General features: G+C 45.4%; 1 protein-coding gene across 3 annotated transcripts in view; it reads left to right on the forward strand.

Moving 5' to 3' along the window:
- The window catches only part of spag9b (sperm associated antigen 9b), a 30,174-nt gene extending 19,645 nt beyond the window's left edge, over positions 1-10,529 (forward strand). For all 3 annotated transcript variants that reach the window (XM_068582803.1, XM_068582801.1, XM_068582802.1), the window contains 20 exons: positions 256-408; positions 491-548; positions 819-949; positions 1,620-1,676; positions 3,310-3,489; positions 4,354-4,483; positions 4,578-4,667; positions 5,254-5,415; positions 5,536-5,707; positions 5,866-6,075; positions 6,843-6,999; positions 7,775-7,903; positions 7,985-8,065; positions 8,143-8,210; positions 8,293-8,441; positions 8,592-8,763; positions 8,885-8,998; positions 9,439-9,621; positions 9,963-10,094; positions 10,183-10,529. In XM_068582803.1, the coding sequence (XP_068438904.1) occupies positions 256-408; positions 491-548; positions 819-949; positions 1,620-1,676; positions 3,310-3,489; positions 4,354-4,483; positions 4,578-4,667; positions 5,254-5,415; positions 5,536-5,707; positions 5,866-6,075; positions 6,843-6,999; positions 7,775-7,903; positions 7,985-8,065; positions 8,143-8,210; positions 8,293-8,441; positions 8,592-8,763; positions 8,885-8,998; positions 9,439-9,621; positions 9,963-10,094; positions 10,183-10,301 (2,647 nt within the window). In that variant the 3' untranslated portion in view covers positions 10,302-10,529. The remainder of the gene's footprint in view (positions 1-255; positions 409-490; positions 549-818; positions 950-1,619; positions 1,677-3,309; positions 3,490-4,353; positions 4,484-4,577; positions 4,668-5,253; positions 5,416-5,535; positions 5,708-5,865; positions 6,076-6,842; positions 7,000-7,774; positions 7,904-7,984; positions 8,066-8,142; positions 8,211-8,292; positions 8,442-8,591; positions 8,764-8,884; positions 8,999-9,438; positions 9,622-9,962; positions 10,095-10,182) is intronic.
- The last annotated feature ends 8,801 nt before the right edge of the window (positions 10,530-19,330 follow it).

The raw sequence follows: 19,330 nt of genomic DNA on the forward strand, positions 1-19,330 counted from the left end.
TGCGCCATCAAACTGCCAATTGACATGTTTAATGGTAACAAATGCTCGTTGGCATCGACCGTAATGTGTCCCACCTCTCTCAGTGCTTGTAACTGTCATTCTCCACTTTAGAGTCCTTTTCCAGGAGGTGTTGTCTCGCTGCACTTTATGCTTACGATTGATGTTCAGAAACAGGGCGGTGCTGCCACCCTGTGTTCAGTGAAGGTATCACATCTAAAAAGCACCCGTTTAAGATGCATGTGTGTTCATTTCCAGAAATGCTTTGAACGTGGTGAAAAACGACCTGATAGCTCAAATGGACGAGCTGTCATGTGAGAAGGAGGTCCTGCGCGGTGAGCTGGATGCCGTCACTCAGGCGAAGTCCAGACTGGAGGACAAGAACAAAGAAATGGAAGAAGAACTCAAGAAGTGTGTTTGTTTGGCCTCAAAACGCATCTCGACATTCATAGTGTACAAACGTGGTTGCAAAAGACTGTGTGCTCGCTTTCAGGATTCGAGCGGAGCTTGAGGACTCCAAACAGAAGGTCAAGAACGACAATGAGGATGATGTGAGTCCTTGATATTTGTTTTGATCCAAGAGAGTGATACACCTGTATGGAGTACGCTTCGCTATGTTTGCACATGTAAATTTGACTTTAATTAGTAGCATTAGATGTTTTTAACCTACTCTAAATATGATTATTTCAGTGCCGATGAAGCCGTTAGAGGTCCCTTTTAATACAAAACATTCTGATGCTCAATATCATGTCTGTGTCGTACACAATCTATGGACCGGATAGGGTTTGTTTGTGTTCTCATGCTGGGGTTGTTTCCTGCAGAGCGACGTGCCCACGGCACAGAGGAAGCGCTTCACCAGGGTGGAGATGGCCAGAGTCCTGATGGAGAGGAACCAGTATAAGGAGAGGCTGATGGAGCTGCAGGAGGCCGTCAGATGGACAGAGATGATCCGGTAAGACGGCAGGACGGAAACAAACGGGGTTTAATATGAAGCACTGGAAAGAACTGGAGGAACGTTCTCGTCAGAGTTTTTTTTTCAGATTGGTGGCATTAAAGAAGGTTTGATTGCACCAGGCATGATAACTTTGAATTACCTGTTAATGTAGAAACAACATATATATATATATATATATATATATATATATATATAGCTGGAAAGATAAAAGTAAATGTAAGAAGGCAACATCTAAATTAGTTAAATATGGAGTTCACGCTCCAGAGTTTTAAGGTAGTAAAGGCCTGAACGAGGGAGTCTAAGTTTAAATTGATGAATTCTGATGACTTAAAAAAAAAAACGCATCGCCTCTTTTTATGGACAGCAAAAAGACACATCCCACAACACAGAGTGATGTAACTTCCCCGTTTTCTCCAGTCTTCATATGAAATGTGTGTGTCTTCCTCCACTGCTAGGATTTGATCATGTATCGTTGCAATTGAACACTGTTTCCCTCTGCCTTGATCTTCTAACGCACCACCCACGGAGGGGAAGTACAACGCTGTACGACAGAAGCAAAATTGTCAGACGATGGTTTGAAGTTTCATGTAGAACTGAAGGAGAGGACCGTGAAGCTCCTTCTAAACACTCGCTTTGATTCAAAGTGAATTGTGTGTCTCCCTCTCAGGGCTTCAAAGGAGAACCCAGCTCTTCCAGAGAAGAAGAAATCCAGCCTGTGGCAGTTGTAAGCTCCTTTTTCTCATCACTTGATCTCCCAAATACCAACCGCAGTGCGACTGCTGTGTTACTTTTATCCGTTTCATTTAGTTTTCTCTTTTGTATTCTATGTTTGTGTGGTTGTTCTCCTCAGGATGGTGGTAAATCTTTGACGTGGTAACAGTGTCTATCTCGACTGGCTTCCGATTGTTTTCATCTTGAAAACAAACTCTTAACAGAGGAGAGCCAGTGCGGCTCTGATCTCAGATCTGAGCTGCTTTACTGTCATGATTGTCTTTAATTCTTCTATTAGATGTTAAAGGTATTTTATCTTTTGTGTTCTGTTCAGTCTGTTATTGCCTATTGTGTAAAGCGTCTTTGTGTACTATGAAAAGCGCAATATAAGTTGAAACTATTATTATTATTTTTGATGTTTTTGTGTCTATGTGACTAGTGAGGATGGCAGCCACTAAAGCGGCTTGTTTTTTTTTGCCACCGACAATCTCCGATTTGTTATTTAAGTGCTTGACAATATTATGTGAAGATCCTACCCAGAATAAACCCCTTTTTTCTTCAGCTTTCTGTTTGGTATTGTCCAACCAAAGAGAAAAACATTGAGACTCTTTTCCGACGACACCTTGTGAGATTTCAGGAAAAACTTCTCCGTGAGCGCTAACAAACAGACCGGATTGAGTGTGGGGTGAAGACATTTTTTATTTAAAAAAACATCTCCATACTGTTGTCAGACACTTTCAGTAACACTCTCAGCCTGTTGGTGGCAAAACGAGCCCTTTTAATGACGGTGACAATTGATTTCTTCACGGTTCGTTTAGTGGCTGCAGCGCTCTCACTTAATGCTGGACTGTCTTAAAAATTGTTGTCCCCATTAGTCACACAAAAACATGGGAAATAGTATTTGGGTTTTCTGACTCCGACTCTCCTTCGTTAAGTTAATGAGGGTTGAGTTTGGTTTAGAGGAGGACATTATTCGGGGCAGGTGTTTTTGCAACAGGGTTTGGGACCGTTGTGTTTATAAAAAGAGCAAAATCTGATAAACCCACCATGTCTCCCACCCTGTTTCTGTGTGTCCCTCTATATCCTTCCTATGTTGTGACGTCTGTGTGCAGGAGGTGTGTTGGGGTGTTAATATGGCTATGGAGATGGGAGGGAATGCAGGAATATGGGTGGTCAAAGCTAAACCCCCCCAGAGCCTTTTTCTTAAGTCTAATTTACAGGCTCAAAGTATCTGCTAAAAACATATCCATTTGAAACACGCGTAACGCCTGTTGTTGAATATAAACTGTCCAATAGAATGAGATGAATGCCGTGTGCTCTCACCAAAGAGTGTGGGGGGGATGAAAGGTGTCATTGTCCAGTTTTGCCCCTGTGTTGTTGACTAACGTCCTCGTTGGTGCATTAACCCTGGAGGGCAGCTGCTCTGGTGCTTTTTTTGTTTAGGAGACGGGTCAACGGGGACATGCATATCAATGTCTGCTTGGTGTGTCGCTGTGGGAAAAGGGAACCTGTTCCCTCCCCTTCCCTCCCTTAAATGTTGAACGTTACATGTGTCGCTGGAGCTACTGCTTGTGTCCATCCCTCTATATGTTTGTCTGTGTGCTTCTTTTTTTTTCTTTCTTTTCCCCCGCCCCTTACACTTCCAGTTTCAGCCGTTTGTTCAGCTCGTCGGGCACGGCGGCCAAGAAGCCGGCGTTGGAGGCGCCGGTGAACGTCAAGTACAACGCGCCCACCTCTCAGATTCAGCCATCCGTCAAGAAGAGGAGCACCACCCTGCAGCAGCTGCCCAGCGACAAGAGCAAAGCCTTTGATTTCCTCAATGAGGAGTAAGTCAGTCAGTCAGTCAGGGGGGAAATTGAAGGGATAGTTTGGGTGTTTTGAGATGGAAGTGTACGAGGTACTTATTCATAGAAACAGATGAACTATCCGTGTTTAAATGAAAATGTGTGATCCTGTTACCTGCACCGTTGCTCCCTTTTTGGTGCATTGACTCAAAAGCAACGATCCAGAACATTTTGGGGACTCGGGGGGGATGTCGAGGCGTCGCTGCCAAAACCCATTCAAATGTCTTCCAAACATGCTTTTAGACTCAAGCGGTCTGGCGTGGTTCAGCTGCACCGGATATATTCGGACTGGGCCGGATGAAACGGAGACTGTTTGAGAAGCCGAGCCTGCGTCTGCTTCCGAGCAGACTCTCTTGTGTCCTGCAAAGCAAACACACTGACTAATAATGCTCATAATGGGTGACTTCACTGAGGATGCAGGATGTTTAATGTGATTAGACGTTGTGGATTAGGAACCTTTTCATTGCTATTTGTCTGGTGTGAGAAGATGATTCAAATCAAACGCTTGAATTGAGCGTGATGACAATAATACCTGGAAAATACTAACATAAGATTTGCATAATTTTCTTGCATACATGGCCTTATTCAAAGCAATTATAAGACTGCTTTACTGAACAGACTCCAGCAGATGCTGAAATCCCATATCTACGTCATAAAATCATGTCAATCGGTTTGTTTGCTTTCAACCCCAAATGAACTGTAGCAGAGTTTGCTACTTAAGGAACCGTTCAAAAGGGGTCGATCGGACCGGAGTTTGTTTTGACCGAGCCGAAACAGGTTGGGTGTGAAAGCCCCCTTAGGGGTCCGTCTGGGGAAAAACATGTCCGTCTTTGTGCCGTCCCACAGAGTGGCCTCCGATAACGTGGTGTCCCGGCGGGAGCAGAAGAGGGCCCAGTACCAGCAGGTCAAAGCTCACGTTCAGAAGGAGGACGGCAGAGTGCAGGCTTACGGCTGGAGTCTGCCAAAGAAATACAAAGTAAGGAGATGAGCACAAACACTGTGGCCGCGGCCCTTCTGTTCTCCCAGTTATCACGTCTACAGTCTGTCTGGTCTTGCTTGTAATCCTCCAGTCAAACGGGGGTCAGACGGAGAGTAAGGTGAAGAATCTACCTGTTCCCGTCTTCCTGAGACCGCTGGATGAGACAGATGCTTCCGTGAAGGTATTCCCTCCGGCTTGTTGGTGGATAATAACGGCAAATCAAAATGTCTTATCAGCTTTTGTCCTCAACATTTATGGGGCAGCGTGTAGCATGCAGAGGGATCTATAGGCAGAAATGTTACGTTGTTTTCTTTTACTGTATAATCGCCTAAAACTAAAAATCTCACCGCGATAAATCCAATGCTCTTCCATCTGTAGTGCTGTTTTTACAGTAACTTACGCCAAGACCATCTAGACTGAGTGTTTTGGGAGATATCGGCCGCAGAGATGTCAGTCATCTCTCCAGTATAATGCAACTTGATGGCACTCGGCTTCTGGGGCTCAAAGTGCCACAAAAATCATTGATTTTCAGCAGCAGTGTCAGCATCAATGTCTCGCTCCAGAAATCATGACTCGGCCACTCAAAAGAATCCACAGACCTTGTTGTGTGCAGTTTCGTGTGCGAATGTGTCAGTGGCCGAGTCTTGGAGTAGTTGGCGGTTCTCGTTCAGTAGAAATAAAATGGCTCCTAGCTTCAGCTCTCCTGTATTCTGTCGATGCTCCTGCGTGTCTCATCGTATGACTGTACCCGTCCGTCTGTGCTCCAGCTGTGGTGTGCTGCTGGCGTGAACCTCTCCGGAGGTAAAACCAGAGACGGAGGGTCCATCGTAGGGGCCAGCGTGTTTTACAACGATGTGCCCGGACCAGAGAGCCCTAAGAAGAAAACAGGATCCCAGAGCAGCCTGGATAAACTGGATCAAGACCTCAAGGTACACACACACACACAGACACAGGCCCGGCTTGTTTCAGTGCTGCTGTTGTTACACACAGACACATACTGAGGAGAAATGCGCGACAATTCATATCCGCGCTTCTTTTGTTGGTTTCAGGAGCAGCAGAAGGAGTTGCGGCAGCACGAAGAGATGTCGTCGCTGGTTTGGATCTGCACCAGCACCGAGTCCACCACCAAAGCCGTGGTCGTCGACGCCAATCAGGCCGGAAACATCCTGGAGAGCTTCTTTGTGTGCGACTCCCACGTCCTCTGCATCGCCAGTGTCCCAGGTCAGCGGATGAGTGCATGTGCATCAGACGACTGTGGAGAGAGAGAGAGATTTTATTACTGACGTTCGGCGTCCCACGAAAGGAGCTTCACCGCCAACGAGGGAACGCACCACGTTGTCTTATTCACGGTTTATTCGTGTCTGTGCGTTTTTCTTCAGGTGCAAGAGAGACTGACTACCCAGCCGGTGAGGAAGTCTCCCCGAGCAGCGAGGCGGGACCAGCAGGGGACGGCGGCTCGCCGCCGACCGACAGCAGCTCGGCATGCGGCGACGGCGTGCTCGGAGGCATCACCGTCGTGGGCTGTGACGCCGAGGGAGCGGCGGCCGTTCCCCAGACAGCAGAGCGCCCGGGAGAAGACGGAGAAAGTGGTCAGAGACGTTTACTGTTCGATAGCTTTTTGTTTTTTCACAATCTGCAACAATACGAACATATGTATTCAACACAACATTGAGAATTTAAAATTAATTTATTATTCATTAATAAACCCACAGTGTGCGTCTGTGCAGCTTGTTTCTCTCACAGAATGTGAATGAATGAACAAATTATCTGAGAAGCAGCACGAGTTGACAGTTTAATTCATGAATGCAAAAATGGATAACTGACGTGATAATTAACGTGAGTCAACGCTGTTTCAAAGCTGCGTTTTCACTGTGATTGAGAGGGAACTTGTGTTTGTGCTGAGAAAAAAAACAAAAATACAGACTCAACAATAGAAGTCTCCTCTCTTACAGAACGTGCGCGCACGTCTTCTGGCCGCTCATCTCCTGAGAAAGAGAGTAGAACCAGAAATGCATCAATGTGACAATGTTTTGGCAGTTTGGAGCATTTTTTAAAATTTCTTTTTCCCCGTTCAGGGATACTTAATAAATACAGAACAGGGCAACATTTTTTTTAAAGCAGAATTTAATTTATGCGGTCAAATGTATGAGGCAACATGAGAAGATGTGTGTCCGCTCTAAAGAGCTTAAAAAGAAAGCAGCGTGCACAACAATCTGCAGTTCAGGGAAGGAGGTTATACATCGGTCGTCAGAGCATCACTTCAGGCTATATAACATATAACGAGGCTAAAATGACACCATAAATGTTACGTGCACATACTAGTCTGCCCAGTTTACTCAGACGATGCTCTCCACAGAATCCCGACCCGCAGAGGAAGCCACCGAGGCGACGGAGGCGAGCGCGGGGCCTGCCGACCAAAGAGGGAGCCTGAGGGGCGTCTACACCGAACACGTCTTCACCGACCCGCTGAGAGCGCAACAGACGGCAGAGGCTCCAGCCAACTACTCGCAGAGGTAACACCCGGGAGGCCGACGTCTCTACAATCAGTCCAATAACACGGGGCCATTTCATCGCTACAACCGCGAACAAAAACCTACTCGGCAACGACGTGAAATCACTGTCAGAAAGCCCATCCACTGTTTGATCGTGAACGTGTCCATAATTGTAAGATAATTGTTTGATTGTTAGTACAGGACTGCAGCAGCATTGCTCACAAGTAAATACAAATCAAGTAATATAAAATGAACAGGAGAACAGGAATGAAACAAAATTAAACCGTAAGACGAATATTAAATATACAGATGGAATAAAAATAATAATGTGTAAGTACCTTAACGTAGTATTGCACGTATTAGGTATTGCACCAGGCGATGGTAAATTGTTATTGCAAAGCATTTAGCCTTCGAGTCAAAACCTCTTTGTTTTCACCTCCCTGCTACAAAGCAGCTGTAACATTGAATCAGGCAGAGAGATGGTGAAAAATACAATTATTCTGTCCTTTGTTAAACGGACGTCCTATTTTTATATTATGTTCATTTAATGCCAGTGTATTACAGAAGCCCTGGGAGGCAAGTGAGGGAACATTATTGTGCTCCATGTCCTGAGAGTGATCTAAATAGCTCTCTCTCTGTGTGAAACTAAACAGGGGAGGAAAAAAAGGGTTTGCCAGGTCATTTTTTTACTCACTTGGCGCCTACACATCTGGCACATATAACGTTGTACCGAGGACAACAAACTCAAACAATAATAATACTAATGGTCATAATGCGTTTTGTCTCTGGTGACCAGGGAGAGCGATCTGTTGAAAGACGGCGTGAGCTCCGACCCCAACGCGGAGGAGCAGGACCTGATGCGAGAGGAGGCTCAGAAGATGAGCAGCGTTCTGCCCACTATGTGGCTCGGGGCACAGAACGGATGGTGAGTGTTGCGCCCGAGTTGCCGCAGGAGGGTTGCTCCTGTAATCCAATCAAAAACTGAACGATTTCTTCCTGATTCCAGTGTGTACGTCCACTCCTCTGTGGCCCAGTGGAAGAAGTGTCTCCACTCGATAAAGCTGAAGGACTCTGTGCTCGGCATAGTGTAAGTACGATGGAAGTTTTACCGTTTCCCTCTTTTCTTTTCTTCAGCTCTCTGAAGCATTGGTTTCTCTCCCTCAGGCACGTGAAAGGCCGCGTCCTGGTGGGTCTCGCTGACGGCACTTTGGCCATTTTCCACAGAGGAGTGGGTAAGAACACGAGTCCTTTTTGATATTACCGGATGTATCTGGAAATACAACTGTGTGTCTTGACTTCTTTTGTTTGTGGCAGATGGACAGTGGGATCTGACCAACTACCATCTGTTAGACTTGGGGAGGCCCCACCACTCCATCCGCTGCATGACTGTCGTACACGACAAGGTGTGGTGTGGCTACAGGAACAGGATCTATGTGGTTCAGCCCAAAGCCATGAAGATAGAGGTACGTAACCTCTGCCATTCATGTTTTATATTATTGTATTCTCACATATTGCAGTCAACTGAAAGCTGTCGCATCGCAAAACAAATGATTCACCGGTTCGTTAATTCTGAGAAAAGTTCCCCCCCCTGCATACTTTGTTCCCTCTTGCAGAAGTCGTTTGACGCCCACCCTCGTAAGGACAGCCAGGTCCGTCAGCTGGCCTGGGACGGTGACGGCATCTGGGTGTCCATCAGACTGGACTCCACTCTCAGGCTCTTCCACGCTCACACCTTCCAGCACCTTCAGGACGTCGACATCGAGCCCTACGTCAGCAAGATGCTGGGTCAGTTCACCAGACTCCCATCACGAAACCCGGCAGACAGCGACAGACTTTAATGAATCAACTCTGATTTTATGTTGTGTGTGTGTGTGTGTGTGTGTGTGTGTGTGTGTGTTTCACGCAGGTACGGGGAAACTAGGGTTCTCGTTTGTGAGGATCACGGCGCTCATGGTGTCAAGTAACCGCCTGTGGATCGGCACTGGAAACGGAGTCATCATCTCCATCCCTTTAACAGAGTGTGAGTTTAAGAGCTTGGCCTGGTACTTTTTTTTCTTTTTTACGGGTACAAACTTCTCTCTGCACGGTTTTCTCTTGTTGCTGCCTACGTATGTGCAGGCCAGCATTTCCACTATCACTCCACTTTTCACACTAGAGTGTGAGAATAGTGTTGCATAAGGTAAAGTGACTTATAGCCAGTGGGGTCTTGTTGCTTTTTAAAGAAGCATAGCTTCAGTTCACCGTCAGAAAGAGCTGACTGTAAGTAAAACACTGACTATGTACGGTGCCTCATGCAACTAACTTTGTGATTAGAGATTTGTACATGGAGATTTTAAGATATTCGGGGCCATTGCAATAATAACGTAGTAGAAGCAGCGAGAGTACACACAAAGTGCATATTAAACATTGTGGATTTCACACCCTGAGTGTTTCTCCCTCTCTGTGTCTCCGGTCCTTTAGCAGCAAACAAGGTAACCAAGGCAGCGGCGGGCAACCATCCAGGAAGCGTGGTCCGCGTGTACGGCGACGACAGCAGTGACAAAGTGACAGCCGGGACGTTCGTACCGTACTGCTCCATGGCTCACGCTCAGCTCTGCTTCCACGGGCACAGGGATGCCGTCAAGTTCTTCACGGCCGTCCCAGGTAAAGGAACCGGGACGTCTCTTTGTTTTCCGCTGGCATTTCTTAACTCTGCTCTGCTCTTTGGGTTTTTATCAAACATTTCGGACCTCCCGAATATGTATTGTATTAGGGAAGTGGTGCCGCCAAACACTAATATGTGTGATTACACAACCGATAAGTGTAGAAAATGTAAGAACCAGTTTGCTAGTCTCGTCATGTTATTAAATGCTGATTTTTAAAATCTGGTGAATCAGAGAGCTACGATCTTATTAAAACAGTATACAGAGAAGAAGGTCTGTCACGGATAAAAAACACAATCTGCACTCGTTTGGTGTTCTCAGTTTGCGGCTCTGTGCTCTCAGGTCACGCAGTCCCGTCTGCGTCCTGCGGCGTCGAGGCAGCGGGCGACAAGGCGACAGATGCCGCAACTCAGGAAGGAACCAAGTCCGTGCTGGTGATGAGCGGAGGAGAAGGTTACATCGACTTCAGGATGGGTGAGTTTTTCAACGCGCGGCGGATGAAGCCGCCCCAGTCGTTACCGCTGAAGACACGCGTGACGCATCTCCGCATGTCTTTTTCTAGGCGACGAGGATGCAGAGGCAGAGGAGGGCGAGCAGCCCCCCATGAAGCTGCAGACCTTCCCGGCTAAAGCCGAGCGCAGCCACCTCATCGTCTGGCAGGTCCTCGCCAGCGAGGACTGAACTCTGACCTCGGGACCCCTCAAGGCCCGAATTTGCCTTTTTCTCTCAAACCAGTCAGTTTCCGGTGGACATCGCCGCTCTGCAGACGAGAGTTTAATCAGCACTTTTTTTTTTTCTTCATTCTGAACAATAAGAGCGAAACAAGCAGAAACTGCGTTCTTAGTGATAAACTGGACTAAAGCAGTACAAACAGATTCACACAAACTGCATGTTATTTGTTTTATTAGTTTTCTTATTTGTTCATTTTTTTCCTTTTTATTTATATATATATATATATATATATATATATATATATATATATATATATATATATATATATATATATATATATATATATATATATATATAGAATGAATTTAAATGTGTTATCATGCCTCTTCCCTTCCTTTCTAATATTTTTTGAGGTAAAGCTCTTTTTGGAAACGGAGCCTTTTGTTATATATTTGCTCAGCAGATCCAGTGAGTGTTCCTCCTGACATTTCCGGGTTCCCTTCACTCGGTTCTCTTGCTGCGCGCCGGTGTCAGGCTCGACGTGACACTAAATCAGTCGGTCAAACAGAATAATCACCTGCGAGCTCCCTGTTGCCCTCTAATGATGTCAGACTGGAGCAATCATGTGCGGAAGCACAAAACATGAGGATTCATTTTCATCCTTTGAGAACTTGGCTTTTGATTGTATGCAAGACAAATTGAATTGATTGCCGGTTTTCTCCTGGTCAGGACTTGTTTAAGTCAAATGCAATACATCAGCTCCATCTGGTTAGCGTGTGATTTCAGCAGAAGATGGCCCCGGCCGCCTCGAGCTGAATATTAAAGATGCAAGGCCCAGTTTATTCCTCCTGTGCAAGCTCGCCCTCTTGTATTCCAGTCACAGAGCGAAATCATCCCGTATTCTGAAATGTAAATGTTCCCGTTTAAAAACCCAGACAGGTTGTTGCCTCATAACTGTTACCTCCGTGCTGATGATATTTCCAGAACCATTTGAAAGGAAGAAGTTTTCCATGTTGTACGCTCGCAGCACCGCTCTATGGATGGCAGTGTGTCGCTGTGAGCCTTCGCCATGTTGAGAGCCATTTAGAGGCAATCAAAATGCTACCAATCTTGTATCCTCGCACCTTTTTTACCTTCTGACTTTTCATCCAGCCTCATCAGGTCAAAATTTAAAAGTGTGTCCAATACTTTTAACCAAATAGCTGCATGAATACCAGCCACAGCTGACCACTTTGTGTTTAGCCTAATTAGCGAACGTTAGCCTGCTAACACGCTAACTAGAGGCGGGTAGCGCTGACTTCAGCTCACACGCTTGTAATTATTCTTCCGAAACTCAGCTCTGTGACTTGAATGTATTGAGAATACATTAGAGGCACAAACTGGAGCCTGAGTAACTCAGTGACTGTCAAACCCCATTCACATGAATAATGAAATGAGAAGCTGCTGCTGCTGCTGCATCTCCCAGCACACGCTGTAACGCCGCCCTTCCTTGACGTTAGTTTTGGTTGCAATGCAGAAAGATCTGCAGAGCTCAGACTTGTATTTAATCCAATATAACACGAGGACTGTCGGCCCTCTGCTCTCAGTCTCCAAAGCAGCTCGTAGACACTTTAAGAAAAGATATCAGGGCTTGAAAAGACTCAATGTACTCTTCAAGTGTGACAAAAGTATTTATTTTTCCTTGAAAGAATGCCACTGCGCTTGCTACCAAAGTGTAAAGAATTAAAGGCGGCTGGTTTTACGCGTGTTAAAACGATAATAAGTGTCTCGCCTCTTGTGGAGCAGCATGTTTAAAGTCTGCCTGCGTGCAGATGAAACGCTTTTGTAACCGAAATCCCGGCCTATAGATGAGATATATTTTTAGACTTTAATATTTTGGAATTGACGTATTTTCAGGGTTTGTGAGAGAAGATCTGGACCCGTTACTAAGAGAGGAGAGAACAAGCCGCCACGCGTGAGGATTACGTAACACCCCCACACATTAATTATTACCTCGACATTTAGAGGTCAGAACTCTAACATTGACATTTATGGTTTCGCGGCGCTGCTCTGCCCTCCAAGCAAGAACATGTTTATCTGAGCTTATCCTGTTTTCTATGTTCATCCTGATGGCAACCTGATATTTTAAGTCTATTTTTATGAACTTTTTATTTTTTTATGTTTGTCTGTTAGACTCTGAGCACAGTGCACAAGATGTTCATGTGTGTGTAAAATCAGACTGTAATTCTGGCCTCTGTGTACCAGTACACTGCACTGGTATGCTATTGAACAGTATCAGAGGATGTCTGTCCTTATCCTGTGAGTGAGTGTGTTTGTGTGTGTTTGTGTGTGTGTGTGTTGGGGTGGGTGTGTTTGTGCGTCTCCTCTCTAAGAGAGGAGTGAAACATTGCAGTTTAGCCATTTCAGTATTTATTTACAATGTTTGAGCCTTTGCAATTCCGAATGTATCTTTGTACATTAACTATGAATGAAATGTACATGATTATATGTATGGATTGAGATGGTTTGGGTTTATCGTTTTGAAATATGAATTTCTTTTGTGATGGGGGGTAACCTTACTCAGCTATGCACTGTGTTTGTGGAGGAGGGGGTGCTTCAGGATGTTTCTATTTTATTTAATTTAAAGCGTGAGTAGAAACCCTGCAGCCGGCCCACAGACCCTGACGCCATCGCCCCGTCACCGCGTCATGGAGCCCCTCCCCCGCTCCGCCGCAGGTCTGTCAGCCCTCTCATCCGCATGTGTGCATCTTTAACTTGGCAGGGGCTTTGCTCTCTTCTAAGTTTGAGATCCACACACACTCACACACACCATCTTGTACTTCTTCGGCATCGCCGGCCTTACGTATTTCTAATGGTCACATTAAAGCAACTTTTGTGGGCAAGCCTCGTTTGCTTGTGATGTTTCATTTGTCTGCGTCAGCGACGCACAGCTGGTCTCAAGGGTGAGAGCTGAAGCTTTACAGACGTTTGTCGACGACTTCGACCTTGCAGCACCAAAGTAAACTCGCCAATAAAAATAATGTAATAAAATAAAATAAAAGTCTATCATTTGTTCCATTAAGGGGTCACAACACGTAACGAACACGATATAAGTAACAAAGATGTAACTTTTTATCCTCGAGTCAGCGTATAATATGCAGTATTTATTTTCAGGTCCGTTTCACACAAAGAAAAGAAGAAAAGAACACCCAGTAATCTATTTAAATCATAGAGACAATCTAAATGCATTTAAACATATTTTTGTATCACAAAAAAAAGTTAACTCTACAAAAATCTAATCCCAGCCTCATTCGATACTCCTCGTCCCCTCAGAGAGCCGCCTCTTCTCTCCCAGCACTAGGTGGCGCACTTGAACTGCACTTAAACAGCCGTTTTTCCCCCAGTGACGACTGGAAGGACGCGCGCGCCCCGCCCCTGCCTGCGATTGGTGCACGCGCTCTTCTATTCGAGGCCTTGAAGGAGGCTGAACCGGTGCTTAGCAGGCTGAGAGACCGATGGAGGCTTTAATCTCTTCACAAGCTCCCGGGACAACACCTGGCGGCCACGGATCACAGCCACGCCAGTGGAGTAGCGGGTTAAGTAGTAGACGTACACAAGAGCACAGTGTGGCTGGTTGAAAGCGCATGTGGACAACACACACGGCTTGTTTACTTCCTAAATCACAGTGTTTATAATTGAGAGATTGCTTCCACGTGGCGGCTTGCAAACCAGTGTGTCGGTGCTGACGAGGACAACCACAAACTACATGAGGCTGGAGCTGCAACACAAGTTATTTAATCTTTTAAAAAGCTACACATTGTTTCACATTATTTTGTCAAACTAATGTCAACCGGTTCCTAATTGTGTTTTCAAACTGCAGAGTGGACATTGGACTCAAACTGGGACTCGACTGCCAAACTTTATTCAATGCAGAGCTGGAACTAGTGCTAAGAAAAGTATTAGGCATATGCACCATGTTCCAGTCCGCTCCTGGGTTATGTAAGAGAGCCAGATGGTGGCTTAGGGGGGATGCAGCGCTCACCACAACCTCTTGCTCCTGTCGTGGTAACTGCTGCCCAGGATGCTCCGGGTTAACTGACCTACTAATACCTCCGCAACTGCTCGTTTACAGTAACGCCGAGGGGTAATCCCGCAAACAACACATGCTGTAAAACGGAGCGGCCCTAATGTGCATTTGTGTTGTGCGCTTCTTTTCGTACTTCACAAAAGGTCACGCAGCTGCGATGAGGTCAACGCTGACTTTGCTGCGTGCTCCGCGTTATAACAGGAGGAGCCGAACCGCATTAGAGTGGAAAATCGCTGCTGGCAGGAAGTTCACCATTCTCCTCCAGACAGATCTGCTGTGGTGCGTCCATTCAGCGTTGCATCGTGGGTAACTCACAAATGCAAGGTGCACTCCTGGAGAGGAACGACGCACAGCTTTTTTTTTGAGCGCGCGCGTGTTTACGCGTCTGCTCTGTCATCTCAGCTGGCGCGACACCGTCTTCCCTGTTGCAGGATAAACACACAGCTGGAGTCCCCACTGACACACACACACACACACACACACACACACACACACACACACACACACACACACACAGCGTCTATTTCTGTCCTCGTCATAACGCTCTTCTCACACTCTGCTCTTGCCTGTCAGGTTTTTTCTCCTCTTCCTTGTATGATGAGAGGAATCCCTTCCTTTGACAATCGTCTCCGTCACCGCGAGCACATTTCTCTTTCCTTGTGTGCGTGGGACTCTTGCATCACGTAGCACCAAGCTGGGAACACAAACACACACACACACACTGAGCGTCATACATGTACATATACACACACAGGGCCTGAGGCGCAGACAAAGGAGAGAATCTACTCGTTGGTTTCATATTTTAAATCTATAACTTCCATCCTTTCCCATGTCATGTGTTACAGTTCTTTGTGGTTCATTTTGGGCTTTCACATATTAAAGCAGATTGTCATTTTATTCATTATTCTATCATAATTAATGTTAAGATTGTGGTAAGGAAATATCAAATATTGACAATATTTTTTCAGCAGTTTTTAAACCAAACAAAAGATGATCTACTGTCACTGCTGCTGTCTGAAATGTATTTTCTCCTCACCGATGGGGGCAATTTGTTTTAAAATATCACTCGGTCTTACAGAGCAAATGTGTGAAAGGAATAATGTGTGGAAGGAAAGTCGTATCTTTGACTTTATTAGCCAAACATTAGCATAACACTGATGCTGAGACTGGGTTCTGGTGCCAGGGCCAGACTGCACACGCCTTCGCCTCACATCACACACCTAAAGAAAATAGATCCGTCACATTATAGTTTGCCCCACTTTCACATCTGTTTGTTAAGTAGTAAGCTATGGCTAGCAGCCGGTTAGCTTATCTTGGCGTAAAGACTGGACACCGGTAAACAAAGACCAAACATAACAATCTCGCTGACGGCAGCCTTAAATGTGGCACTTTAATTAATAAATCATGCCTGTTTTGTTTGATACTACAACAAAACTGTTTGCCATGCTCGCTGTTTCCCTATTTCCACTCTTTATGCTAAACTTAGCCAGTTGGCTGCTTGCTAGCTTCATATGAATCATACAAATATGAGTTGAATCAATTGTCTCGTCTTAATCTCCGCAGGAAACCATATTAGTAAGACTTAAAAGCACAACAAAGTAATCTACAGTGGTCTCAAACCGGGAAGGGGCAATACGTTCTGGAGGTGTCCTTTCAGTTTGAGAAAATGAAGAACCCGTATCGGCAAACGTATATTGCATTTTATCTCCCAAGGTCCTTCCAGCTGCTGAGCATGTAAGTCTAGAGCGGTAAATGTTGATATGTTGTCAATAAATGGATTTTGGTCTGGATGACCTGCGGCTCTGTTCCACAAGGTAAGTACTGGTGTCTACTGATGAATTAAAGAGCTACAAGAAGAGACAGAGGACCGAGCTGGAGGACGATCCACGGCAGCAGAAACACTTCACATGGCAACACAGAGCTGCTATTCTTGTACCCTTTGTAAAGTATTAACCTTTGACCCATTCATTAAGTCTTACGGTGTGTTGTATGTATTTAGATAGGTCATTCTTTAATACACTGTACAGTTACATTTATTGGCCTGTTTTTTATTGTATATTAATATAATTTTGCCACACAACCGCACTAGAGGCTTATCAGCTAACGGCGTCTGGAGACCGTTAGCTTATCTTGGCAAACGGACTGGAAGCATCCTGTCCATCACAAGGTTGTCCCGCCCTGAAGTATAATGCTTTATCATAGGCATAGTTTATGGTTTGTTTTACTCTAAATGGATCAGCATTAATTAAATGAACATCACAACACTTGAAAGTAGCGATTGAGATCATAAACTCAATAGTAAAATATTTACTGAGGTAATAAATCAGGTGAGATGAAGGCCCAATCCCCATCTCCATCCTTACGGACTCACAGACTTTGAGGCGCGCTCCCGTGAAGTCCTTGAGGGTTTAGGGCTCTCTGGCAGACATTTTGACCCTTTTTATGAACCCTTTCTGTAAGTCATCATGGGATGCCCACTTTGTCAAGGGAGTTACCCACAGTTCATAGCAATGTGACGTTAAACACACAGTTTTTATGTACTATTTTACATTCATTAAACATTTCGTTTTGACAAAACGAGTAAATAGATCATTTAAAAGGACTTCTCATGTCGTGAGGAAGACGTGCAATAAAAAGTATAAGACATTTCCACGGGCTTCACTTATCAGATCGAGAAGTTGTTGCCTCATCTGTACACTAAAGATGATTTAATGATGGATAGTGAGGTCCCTACGGAAGAAGAATGAGGCATATTAAACAATTATTTGACTTGTACGTTGTAAATCAGAATGTCATGAAGGTCGTGTTAATTAAACAGACAGACGTGACATTAGTGTCTGTGGTTCAACCTTGGTCACATGCTCATTAGCGTCTTTGTGGTTACAGTTGTCAAAAATACAAAATAACAGTTGATAAGCAGCAGGATACCATCTGCTATGATCATATTTATATTTGTCTTAAAAAAAACCAATGTACTACAGCGTGATAGAAGACATTTACTAGTTATATTCAATAAAGAAGGATGAAAAATGAAATGAACGTTAGCACTGTATGTACGTCAGATAATCCTCAACAGAATAGCGGTCACACTGCCGTCCGCCTCACTTCAGATGGGTGTAGATGAACAAACGGGTCCTGAGCTGCTGGTCTGTAGGCCATTTTGACACTGTGATGAAAAAAAAAAAGATCCTGTAAATCATAATCATAAGCTACTATCTCATAATTTTGACTAAGCATCTCATAACCAAGACTGACAGCATCGTCACAGGAGCGGTAATGGGCTTCCATACTTCTGGACGTCTTCTTAGCCAAGAGGGCTGGAATAATCAAACCTTTAAGCTTTTTATCGTGTATCGTTTAATGTTAGGCTTTTACCTTTAAAATCCCAATGTCACTTATGGTTATTGATGACACAGTAAAGTTCTTCCCCTCCTTGACACTCTTTCAAACACACATCGAGGGTGTCTCTGTGTTTTAATTAAATAGAAGTTTGAATCTTTTCCAAAATTCATATGTTCACGATGAAATAGTCTGCTTCCAGCCACATTTGTTGGCATTTAGCCTTTCAAAAACAAATTTTTTATTGAGGACAGAAATCGTCTCCCACACGCACCTATGAACGTATAGCAGCAATCTAACCACACCATATATGAAGTGTATGTAGCCACATTGACACTAAATCATATTTCCCCCAATTTTTTGGGGTGATGATGTCATAGAACATGGCGACGTCCTCGTCCGAGCTTCATTCGTGAACCTCAATCAAAGTGACATTTGAGCCAAAGGCCTGGAGAAGAGACGGCAAACTGCTTTATAATGAAGGATTTTGAGGAGATGAGTCACCTCGCCCTCCAAAAATGCACTGGGCTCAATGGGGTTGTTGCGTAGCCTACACACACACACACACACGATTTCCACAGGTGCGCACACTTGAACGCACAAAGGGCCTGACAACTTCACAAAGTGTGATTGTGGCGCTCTCTCCCTGAGTCGCCATTCGCAGTGTGACCAAATGCTCTCTGACGACGTGACCGCGAAGCACAAATGTATCACATCGGCCCGAGTCCCTTTTTGATCAGCAGGAGAAAAAAAAAAGTCCTTCATTATCAGCCACATTAAACCGTGAATATCATTCTGTTGAGTCTAATCCCCCGGGGGCGAAGTTTAGCCTGCGAGTTCTGCACCGCGCACAGTTCTGTGCGTCGTCACGAGGAAGCCGTCGAGTATCCGACGGTGGATGCACTTAACGCTGCCGGGACCTGAGGCTGACTCGGCGCCGTCACTAATGTATCCTCTCATCCGAACCATTGGACGCCGCCACCGCGCCGAGCGGTTGACGTCGGCAGGGCTGGTTCGGCGGCCGCTCGGCGACCCGCGACAGATCCCCCTCACAAGGCCCGGCTTTGAAAAGCAGTTTCGGTTCAGGGTGAAAAAGTCAAATCTGCTCTCTGAGGATGGTGGGTTTTTTTTTTTCTTCTTCTCCACGGCCTTTGCCTCCACTCCGAGGTGTGGCTGCAGCCTGCAGGGAGCACTACAGTGTTGGAATAGAAGAGGAGAAAAAAGCCCTCTCCTTTGCCCCAGCCCTGCAGAGTCAGGATACACACTCCTCCCGGGCAAATACTGTGTGTGTGAGTGAGTGTGTGTGTGTGTGTGTACCCGGACCTCCTGTCTGGCCCTTTGCCCTCCATCCTCCCGCCCACCGCTTCAACTTCCTGTGTCCTTTCTGAGTCTCCTTTAGTGCGTCAGAGACATTTAGTGCTGGATAATCGATCAACCGGTCAGATCGATAGATTACAGTAACACCTCAGGACCTGACAAGTCCTCTTGATTTAGTAAATGGTGGTCACATTTAGAGTCAAACATAAAATGGAGTTGACTTTGGGCCGGGCTTAGTGTGATTGACGTATACGGCGTCACGACATCACCCCTTGGAGCGCATTGGTCGAAATGCAATCTCTGAACCTATCACCTC

The sequence above is a fragment of the Clinocottus analis genome, unplaced genomic scaffold, assembly GCF_023055335.1.
Source record: "Clinocottus analis isolate CAN_PGR_092001 unplaced genomic scaffold, fCliAna1.0.p SCAF_19, whole genome shotgun sequence".
Lineage (NCBI taxonomy): Eukaryota > Metazoa > Chordata > Actinopteri > Perciformes > Cottidae > Clinocottus > Clinocottus analis.